This window comes from Sinocyclocheilus rhinocerous, unplaced genomic scaffold (assembly GCF_001515625.1).
Source record: "Sinocyclocheilus rhinocerous isolate Xijiao unplaced genomic scaffold, SAMN03320098_v1.1 scaffold1710, whole genome shotgun sequence".
Taxonomy (NCBI): Eukaryota; Metazoa; Chordata; class Actinopteri; order Cypriniformes; family Cyprinidae; genus Sinocyclocheilus; species Sinocyclocheilus rhinocerous.
Genome location: NW_015650690.1, coordinates 591,924 through 603,326, shown reverse-complemented (window position 1 = coordinate 603,326; position 11,403 = coordinate 591,924). Strand labels below are relative to the sequence as shown.

The following is an 11,403-nucleotide window of genomic DNA, read 5'->3' as shown; positions in this document are numbered from 1 at the left end:
GGTGGTCGCGGAGGAAATACATCACCTTCGCGCTAGGGCTGCAACAACTAATCGATAAAATCGATTATGAAAATCATCGACAACGATTCTCATTATCGATTAATCGGGTCTGCCCACAGTGCACGTCCAACGGAGTTTACATACTTGTCCAACTTCAGCCGGTCGCGTCAAATTAAAGCACTGAATTACTTATTTCTATGGACAAAATGCATCTAAAATAGTGGAGGAAACAGAATGAGATGCTGCAGGAGAGTTACGTGATCCAAGCTGCCCAAAACATGATAATTCTTTATTTTAAGCGTGCGTGCACGCGCGTCAGACAGACGGAAAACAGACACATTTAATAATCAGCGCAAAAACATTTATTGTGTTGAAATATCTGTTGTTGAAAGTTAAATTAAGGTTTAAAGGTCAACATGCATTGCGCATATTTTATGAGAGTAGGAACTGTAAGGGGATAAAAGCGTGTAATTGTCTGAATATAAATATCAGACGCTTCAAAACCGCCTTTAACAGGATAAAGAAATGACACTAAGCCCTATTCGGAATCCATGAGTTTTATCACTGAGGTGATAAGTAAATTTATTTTTACAGACGTCCATATGAGAAACAATTACCGTCCGAATCGGGCTATGACGTGACTGTGGTCAAATGAATGTGTGTTCCTGCAGAACATTGCTCTTACCTATTGGTTACCACTGAGTTTGTGATTTTATTCTTTATTATTATTTTAGTTTTTAATGCAGAGATTTAAACTATATTCACTATATACAATGCTTAACACATTTATTAAAACAAATTTATGTAAGGTTTTTAACAAATTATGGTTTGTGCCACTGCTGCTCTAAACTAACAGTACTGGTGATTACCAAAATCATTTTTTAGCTTTCTGTATGGGTTAGTCCTCCAATATGCATAAGCTCTTTAGTAACAGTAGTAGGCTGTTTCTAATGCTATAATATAATTATTGCTGTTATCTATGAAAGAAAGGCAGAGAGCTTTATAGTGTTTTTTTTTTTTCAGATACCCAATTACAGTCAAAACGTGCAATGCCAGCAAGAACGCAAGCTATGAAGGGCATAGGAGGCCATTTTTGTTATGTGAATAAATAAAAGTATTTAGTTATAAATAAATGACAATAAAAAAATTTTTATTTAAACAATTTTTTGACAGATTCCTAAAATTCCTAAAATGTGTTTTCTCTTTATTATGGCAGGGGGTCTAATAAATTGTTAAGCACTGTATGTTTTCATAGCATTCAGTTGGCACGTTTGTTTTAAGGACATTGGGCAGAATGTGGAATAGTGTGTTTTTGTCAATAAAAGAAAAAAAGAAAATTGTTGGTTTTTAATCCGATTAATCGAAAAAATAATCGACCAGCTAATCGATTATCAAAATAATCGTTAGTTGCAGCCCTACAAACATCCCAAAGCCCCTCAATTCAAAGGTCATAAAAGCTGTGATTAATAATAATTATAAAAGAAAAATGGTATTAAACATTTCAGGACATATCAACTTTGCAACAGTATTTTATGTCAACTACCCATATATAATAAGAATAATTAAATACTTTAAGAATATATTTTTGTCAGCTAACTTAAAAAAGTTTCTAACATTTATTATTTATTTTATTATACTATTATTATTTATTTTATTATTATTAAACATACAAATATAATTTGAAAATAGATAAGAAATATCATATTAAATAATATAATTGTAGATAGTACCTATTTAAAAAATAAGAATTTTTAGATATTATGATTCAGCCTATAATATGAAACTAAGTTAGGTTACAAAATGAAAGTCATTTTCAAAAATAAATAAATAAATACATACATACACCAGTTCGTGTTGTTTTTGTCCAGTGGACATCCTTGCACAAGGCTTTGATTGAATATTAGTTCCTATGGCAATAGTCACTGTCTGCATGCATTGAGAGTGAACGGGAAGGGCATTCTATGAATCACATAACTGTGCGGCACTAAGCAGCCCTGCACAAATTGTTGAGTGGTGTGTTCGTCTGTGAGTGTGTTTGTGTGTGGTAGGACCATGAATCACTGCCGACCACTCGGCCTGGACCGCATTAACCTGTCATTTACATTCCTGCTGTGTGATGTATGGTCAATGGGGTCTGGCTCTGGAGCAGGTAGACCAATTTACAAGCCTCATATGATGAAAAGAATTTAAAACAAAAGGGAAAGACACTCAGGCACAGATGTTTCCCAGTTGTGTTACAATAACAAGCCTAGATGTACTAGTTTGTCTAAAGTTTTCTCTTGTATTTCCGAAGCATTCAATGATCCCCTTTAAAGCATTGTTGCCACAGTCATACCATTCAGAGAAACTATCAGTCAATCTTTGACTACTGTGTCATATCTCACATTGTTTGAGCATCCTGCAATAACATATCATACATGGCTTATAAAGCGCAAACAGTCAACTAACAATTCAACAACATGCATTTTCAACTCCAGAAAGAATCTAACACCTGAGGAAATACAACACGGGAAAGTTGGCGGACGAATCTTTCATTTTGTTTCCTTAGTAAAGAGGGTAACAAGCAAGAAACTTAGGTGAAGATAAAACTGTTTCATCAAGTTAAACCTGTTTTTTTTGTTTGTTTTTTTGAGTACATACTCCATTTTCTTTCAAATTGAGCGCTTTTGAATGACTAGAACAAAAAGAAGTCTGAGAAAACCTCAGACAAAGAGCTAAATATTAAACAAAAAACTGGTAGAATTGTCCGCATACACAAGAAACCAGCTTTATTACATTTCAGAATATAATTTTCTTACATAATTACATTCCATAATATAGTTTTGTGTCTTGCTAGACTAAACTAGACTACAAGGTCAAAAAAAAAAAAAATTATTATTTACCGCTCAAACTCGAGGGTAAAAAAATTAAGAATAATAATTGGCTACAGTATGACTAAAAAACTGTGCCATGTAAAAACATGAAAAATTAAAATTCTGCAGTATAGTAAACACTATATATTTACAATTATTATAACATGTTCACTTCTTACTAATTTTATATCTCTAGTTTTATAAATCACCCAAAGTAAATCTTTTTACTTTGATTTTACAAGGAGCAAAATAGTCAAAACTGTCATTCCAAATCAGTATGATTTTCTTTTCTATGTATTACAAAAGTAAGTGTTTAGCAAAATGTCCAAGCTGCTCTTTTTTCATACAATAAAATAGACAGTAGCCAGGGACTGTTAGCTTATGCACATTGGTTCTTTGTGGTCACCAGACACATGAAAACCAATAGCATTTGAAGTCACGGATGTTGAATCTGGCGTGAAGTATCTCAAGGCTCCAATTGTCTGCAAACATGAATAAGATTTTCAGCAAATACATTCCACACAGAAAGCTCTTATATGGCTTCGGAAGACTTGGATTATAGTGTGTGACATACTAGAATGATTTCTGAAGGATCATGTGACACTGAAGACTGGAGTAATGCAGTGATATTCCAAAAGATTCACCCACAAAGTTTAAACTACTCCACCTCTTTCTTTTTTACTCATTCTCTTTTTTGTAATTGATTTTGCTTTACCTTTCATCTTTTCAATCTTCATTCTTACATTATTCATTGTGCCTTCAATTATTCACAATATTTTTAAAAGTTGCTTAGCTGTTCCAAACCTCCTTTTCGTACATTATGTAGGCGAAATGTTCTGTGATGATTATATATGCAGCCCTTCACCAGCTCACGTCTCTGAATTTCCACTTAACATGTTTTACTTCACCACCGTTCTCTAGGGTTTACATCAACAGAAAGGTGCCAGACAGCAGGGCAGTTGGTGTTAATGGCTCCAGAGTTGACAAACAATGTCACTATTGTTTTGCATTTAGTTTTATTAGTGAAAATGGTGATTTGGGTATATTTATAGTCTCATTTGCACCAAACACTTTACTGATTGTTACAAAGAAATGTATCAATATAACATAAGCTAGTTGACCACATCAAGATTATATTGCTATTGTTTTTTATCCAGTCAATCTGCTATGGCAAATTGCTGTGGTTACAGGAAATCAAAGGGTCGCCACTAGCTAACAGAGCCCCAACATGAGTCTATGTCATGGGAGTCCATCTGGCAATAACAAGCCACTCTGTGTCATTCGTAGCTTGCTGCTCAAAAGGCTAATGATCGAAGATAAAGCTCATTACTATTCCAGACTACATCTCCCTTGTGTAACCACCAGATCCGGACTTGACAAAGACTGACTATGGTCTGTGACCTTCTGAATTTAAAGATCACCAAACTACATGCGTTACCAAAACCAAATACAGTAATAAGAACCAATACCTGGAACGAAATGAAATACTTCATAAGAAATTATCTATAAAATGGAGCATTTAATGGATAATAATAATATAAATAATGTATTATAAAATACATTATAATATATTCAAACATTAAAAATGTTTATTAATTATTAACAATTATTTAATAAAAATATATCAAATGTATTAAATTATATTGTTTAATAATAATTATCATAATTATTATCACCATCATCATTACTATTAAATTAAAATATATTACTACAACTAATGTTAGCAAGTCCAGCTGGATTTATACATATTCTGGCATTTTCTAAATTCTTTGGTACAATTTATTTCCAGACGGGGGAAGGGCTGGTCCACATTTTAATGTTAATGGCATTTGTTCAAAAAGAGAGTGGCAGTATTATAGATCACAACAGTTATGTAAATCCAAAGTATGGGACGGGCCCCTCTGTGCTTTAGAGCCATGTGGCCTTCTCAAACACTGAGGGGCAAGACCCTCTTTTAACAAAAGCTACTCAAGCGAGAATCACATCAGAGACGTTTAGTGTTAAAGGGTTCCTTGAGTAGAGGAACAGACTTTGCAAATCCCACCAGATTCAGTGTGCATCACATTACACTTAATCCCAGCAATTCAGGACGGCCAGTTTTAAACGCTGAATATTAATAAAGCAAACTGGTAGAAATGACCAAACCCCGCTCTGCTGCATGAGCAAACACATTTTGAATGGATGCGACTGGTAAAGTGTTCGTACTATTAACCATTAATAATTAATGACTATTCTCAGTTATTATTCACCCTTTCTCTGGGGTTTACAAATAATCCAGGCATTCGTTTCAATGGCCAGAGTCCTTTGAACCTTACCGTCATTGTCAAGTAGCCAATCAATGAATGAACGGCTTTTGCAACGCCCTTTCAGACTAAACCTAGTTAGTTTCTAAACATTGAAAAGCTCAACAAACAACAAATATACACTACAGACACTAAAATGCTTTGTGAATGGACACATTTAGTCAAACACCAACTGTCGTTCAGGTCCATTGAGGGGGACAGTATCTTGTAAACAGAGGGGTACAATATATAACGTCTGTGCATCTAGTTCACAATAACAGATCACCAACTAAAACATCCTCACTTGATCACTAGAATACTTGTCTTTACATACATAGTGACTATATATAGATCTTTGTTTATTTCCCCTCAATACAAGATCTGCCAAAAAAGGTCCAGTAAACTGTAAACAAAGAAGAAGAATTAACCAAGCTCGCTGGTCGCCTTGAAGTTCCACCCATTGTGCAGAGAGCATGACACTACAATACACCATTCTACCCAGCAACAAAAACCCTCACCCAAGCTTCTCGTTTCCACCAAAACACAATATGTGTGCACAAACACTTAATGTGCACACCATTAATAGCTGGAATTTATGTGCAACAGCGCATGAGTCACTGCAATACAACACATCTGAATATATCAAACCATTCCTGTGGCTGCAGGACACCCTGTGTCAACAGAATCAAAGTTACTAATGTTGTTATTGTTGGACACATTTTTGACATGAGGAAGGGACAGATGGCTACAAAGCAGCAAAGACATCCCACCCATCTATTGCACAATGCAACTTCAGCCAAACAAACACAAAATCAAAGACTGGGGTAAGAAGTGGCAGCAAGACGCCAGAATGAGAGGCAATCAGGTTTTGATTCACAAATGCCAAACCATTATTGTTGTCCTGTTTATGAGACAAGTATCTATGCCAACTGCTACTAGTAACATTACTTATATCATTACGTATGTAATGACCAGTCAGAATGGCTACTTTAGAGTAAAATAAAAAATGCTACAAATGGAATTCACACTAGTGTCTAGCAAGTGTGTAATAAATAAGTACTAGCAAAATCAATACTGCTAACTATTGGGGTAGTTAGTAATAAATACACTAATACTAAAAAAATAGTTACAAGCATGATTGACAACACAACAACTGGAAAAACATACAGTACTAGTTAGAAGTGAATAGTTGATGTCAGAACCAAAGATGCAAAAATGTGTTACCAGTAACAATGGACTAGTTACATCACTGTTGGTATAGCAAGCTAAAGAATAAGTAGTATGTAATGAAGAACGTAGCCTACTAACTGTGACAACTAGCATCTAACGAATAAGTAGACTAATGGTTTAATAAATAGATACTAGTTAAATTAAAAACATGGATGAGTACTGGAGACATAAAATAGCTACTAATTTTAATGAATAAACGTTACAGCGACTTAATGTTGCACTAAGTAATCTTTGTTTATTTAGAGAAGCCGGTTATGAATCGGATCGATATAAACATCTAAGTATCTCGCTACAGGCCAAGTGAAATGATGTTCATGTAAACTCCTCAGATCGATTCATTAAAAGGCAAGCATACAAACCTTTCACTTGCGTTTCATACTCCGCAATGATCTCCTTGTCCTTCTTGATCTTCGTCTGAGATGACATTTTTCTTGAGGTATAAATGTAGAATCCAGTGATATGTTGAGCCTTGCGCGCGAGCTCCCGACTCTCCGTTTCCAGCTTTTTTCCCCCTTCTTCCTCACCAGTGCCTATCAGAAGTGTCCTTCAATTTACATCTGCTGGTAATCCTGATACTTTCCTCTGCGGAAAGAATAAGCACAAGGGCAGCTGGAAGCACCCCGGGCACACCTGCGCTTTCTCAGATCCCTCGCGTTCAGAAGAGCTGCTGGGCTCGGGGAGAGGCTGCTCCTCCTTGCTCAAGATCTGCCATCTGAAGTGACTGAAGAAAATACAATTCCTGTCTACAAGAAGAGGTTTCGGTATGAACGATGCGGCGTTGTGCCCATGCCGTTTATGTGGTCCTCAGGTCCGCGTGCTCTGGGAGGAAGAGATGGGAGATGGCATAATCTGAGTTTGATTGGGCTCCGTTGCATTAGAATCTCAGCGGCAAAGCAAAAAACAGACTAGCGCCCGAGCGTCGTATGAGACTCCTCCTATTGTCGAATTCACTCCCTCAACCAATCCAATCAGTTCCACATGCACCCCTCCCAGGGCACACACAAACACACACTCTCTCACACAGGGCGTTTCGTTTACACTTCCATTCTCTAAAGCCAATGTGTTTAGCTCAAGGTATCATTTTCCTCAGAGGTATCAATGTGTTTGTTTTTGTCACATTTCTCATAGCTATTAACTAAAATATGGAGTTATAGGCTACACACAATAGATTACATAAAGCTGTGAGGACCCAGACCAACACTTGACACAATTACCTTTTAGTACATACATACATCACTGCCACAAATATCATTATTGCAAAATAAACCATGTCAGGGTGATCAAAGTGATCCTGTATAACCCTGAAGGTTTATTTTGCAATAACTAAGCAGACTGTGCATTAATCTTACTACTTACCAAACAAATAAATACATGGACATAACGATTTGAGTTAAAAATGTAAAATTATTTTACTATGTGAGAGGAATGAGGAACACTAAACTCCACCTGTTGAGGTTTATTTAAAAAATTGACCAGGTATCTGTATTTTATCCTATTTATACAGTTAGTAAGAAAAAAATTATTGCATTGACAATACCAATGTGACTTTTTATACCTTACTTCTAGAGGCCACAGAGAGATTTAAAGGGGTCATATGATGTTGCTAAAAAGAACATTATTTTGTGTATTTGGTGTAATGAAATGTGTTTATGCGGTTTAAGGTTCAAAAAACACATTTTCCACATACTGTACATTATTGTTTCTCCTCTATGCCCTGCCTTTCTGAAACGCGTCAATTTTTACAAAGCTCATCGGTTTGAAAAGCGAGGTGTGCTCTGATTGGCCAGCTATCCAGTGCATTGTGATTGGCTGAATGCCTCAAGCTGCGACGGAAATGTTACGCCCCTTACCATACTGTGATGCCGTGTTCCGGCATCAGCACGGATCAGCTCCAGGCATGACGAAGCAGATATCGTCCTCTTTTAGAAGGCCAAACAAAGTAGTTTCGCTTTCACAACGAAGCACACAGCGTCTTCACGACATGGCGGCAGCAACAATACCACAGCGAATAAAAGTTACGCCTTCTTTCTTTGGGTGGACATTTGGGCGGCTTTATGCAAATCTTCCCACATCGTGATGTAGGTATGTGGGGGCGTGTTAGAACGAGCCGTTTTAGGTAGGCGTGGTTGACTCTTAACTTTTATAAAAAAATATCTCTTTGGATTTGAGACTTTAGTCTTTGCAACTTTACAGATCTTCTTTATGCACCAAGAGCTTGTAACACTCCAAAGAGAAAGGAAAAATTTAAATCGCATCATATGACCCCTTTAACGTGACCACAACCATACAGGAAACAGTTGCTGGATGATGGTCATTTAGAAGTGTCATTTGAATACTGCAACTGACCAATCAAAAAATGCATACTGAAATGCATCACAAAAACACACACACGAATGAAAGGAAGAGATATTAGTCAGTCTCAGGTCACTATCACTATACAGCATTGCATTTGTCAGTTTAGTCAGGAACATGGTTAAAAGGGTGGTAGTTACCTGGAAAACTGGGAATGGAGGCTCAAACCACATTTCTAAACCATGTCACACACACATTAATTCCTGTCCTGTAATTCATGAGGAAAATGTTAGGTCTAAAACTAAGGATGAATATATGATGGTTGCATACAATCTTGTTTTAAAGGAAATAAGAAACAGCACAGATGTTCAATCCACACTCTTTTTTTTTTATTCTGTGGGTGTTTCATAATTAGATTTGCATAATATGGCAGGATGTGTTAAAATGTGTATTAATTTAACATCCAATTTGTTTTGCAAATAAAACCTTGAGTGCTCAAGATGAATTTAGGATGTCCAAAACACGAGCTCTGTTCATTCAGGTGTCAGAGATGTTCAAAGATTTGATGTTCTGAGAACTGAGACGGTGGCCTGACAGTTCCTGTCAGCAAGGTGTTTAAACCTGCGGTTTTAGAGACCCACATCATAGCTCTGTCATCATGTCATTTTATCTGCAATCTTGCAGTGCAGAAGAAAAGCTCTTAGTGAAATGGTCTGTGGTCTGAGTGACACTGCAAAACACTATAAGATGTGAGATTAGAATTCAATGACAAAATCAATAGTTAAATGGACATCCGAGCTATCCTATACATTAACACAGCATTCTCACTCAAACACATGGTGAGAAATACATAGGACCTATATCTCACCTACTATTGTGTCATTTCTTTCAGAAATAGCACAGTGTCTGCAGTGTGCTGCATTACTCTGTGGTATATTTATAGATGTGGGTTTGCATATCACTACCATACCGTTAACATTGTCACTGATCTATCCAACACAAGCAAAAAAAACGTTAGTGTTTCTGTAGCCAACCAGCACAAGTGTCTTGAGCAGTGTTTAATACACAAGACTTGACCTTTTCAAAGCACACTTTCACATGCTTGAAAACTGAATTTTTATGATTATGATATCCAGTCTTCAGGTAGACTTTATTACTGATCTTTGAATGATTCATAAATCATAATCAATGCCACTATACGTTTGGTCACAAGTTTGTTTTGTGAAGCATCAATGAAGCCAAGTAATGGCAGGCAGGGCTGTTAAACATCCAGAACTGAATTGTAAATGCCTTTTAAATTCTAAATCAGTTTCTAAATTTTAATTACTGCAAACAAACCTATTTTAAACACGTCAAAACCCTCGAAGTTCAATAGAATGATAGATTGAATGAACTATAGATTGATAGATAACTAGAATGACAGACCGGTAGATAGAATGAACGATATAACAAACGACAGATAGCTAGATTTAGAGAGACAGAAAGAAAGACAGATGATAGTTACACAGACAAAGAATAAATGATAAAATGATAGAATGAACGATAGATATCTAGAACTTAGACAAAAAAGACAGAAATACAGATATATAATAGACAACAGACAGACCAGCAGACAGACATATAAAACAAACAATGCTAGAATGATAGACAGAACAAATGGCAGATTGCTAAAACAACAGGCAGACAGACAAACAGGTAGACTGAATGAATGATATACAGATTAAACAACATATTTACAGACAGAATAAATGACAGATAGCTAAAACAACAGACAGACGGGTAGACTGAACAGTCGACAGAACGAGAAAACGTTAGAACGATAGATAGATAGAACAATAGACAGAGGCGGACAGTAGTGAAGTATTTTTACTTAAGTCAATTTTAAAAGTATCTGTAGTTTATCAGAGTGTTTTTCTTTGGAAAACTTTACTTCACTACATTCCAAACATAATGTCATACTTTTTTACTGCACTACATTTCATAAATAAAAGTTGTTTGTTTTACCTTAATACTTTAAAAATGTAGTGCTTTCTTGTACTCAAGTAAATCTTTGTTTGAGTTGCTTTTACTTGAGTAAAAGAAAGTAATAGATTTCTAATGTAATTAAGAATTAAATTATATTTAATATGAAACGTAATGCAGTAAAAAGTACAATATTATGCTTTGGAATGTTGTGAAGTAAAGTTTTCGAAAGAAAAACACTCTGATAAAGTAGACACTTCAAAAGTACTTTTAAAGCAGAGTAAAAATACCTCACTACTGTCCACCTCTGACAATATATAGAATGATAGATAGAAGACAGACAGACAGACAGATAGATAGACAGACAGACAGACAGACAGACAGACAGACAGACAGACAGACAGACAGACAGACAGACAGACAGACAGACAGACAGACAGACAGACAGACAGACAGACAGACAGACAGACAGACAGACAGACAGACAGACAGACAGACAGACAGACAGACAGATAGACAGACACAGACAGACAGACAGACAGACAGATAGACAGACACAGACAGACAGACAGACAGACAGATAGACAGACACAGACAGACAGACAGACAGACAGATAGACAGACACAGACAGACAGACAGACAGACAGATAGATAGATAGAGACAGACAGACAGACAGATAGATAGATAGAGACAGACAGACAGACAGATAGATAGATAGAGACAGACAGACAGACAGATAGATAGATAGAGACAGACAGACAGACAGATAGATAGATAGACAGA

At 36.1% G+C, this 11,403-nt stretch overlaps 1 protein-coding gene across 1 annotated transcript in view; it reads right to left on the bottom strand.

The window, feature by feature from the left end:
• LOC107712067 (SLIT-ROBO Rho GTPase-activating protein 3-like) overlaps window positions 1-7,267 on the bottom strand; it is an 82,832-nt gene extending 75,565 nt beyond the window's left edge. Inside the window, exon 1 of the mRNA XM_016517191.1 lies at window positions 6,724-7,267. Coding sequence (XP_016372677.1) covers window positions 6,724-6,790 — 67 coding nt within the window. The 5' untranslated portion in view covers window positions 6,791-7,267. The remainder of the gene's footprint in view (window positions 1-6,723) is intronic.
• Window positions 7,268-11,403: the final 4,136 nt, after the last annotated feature.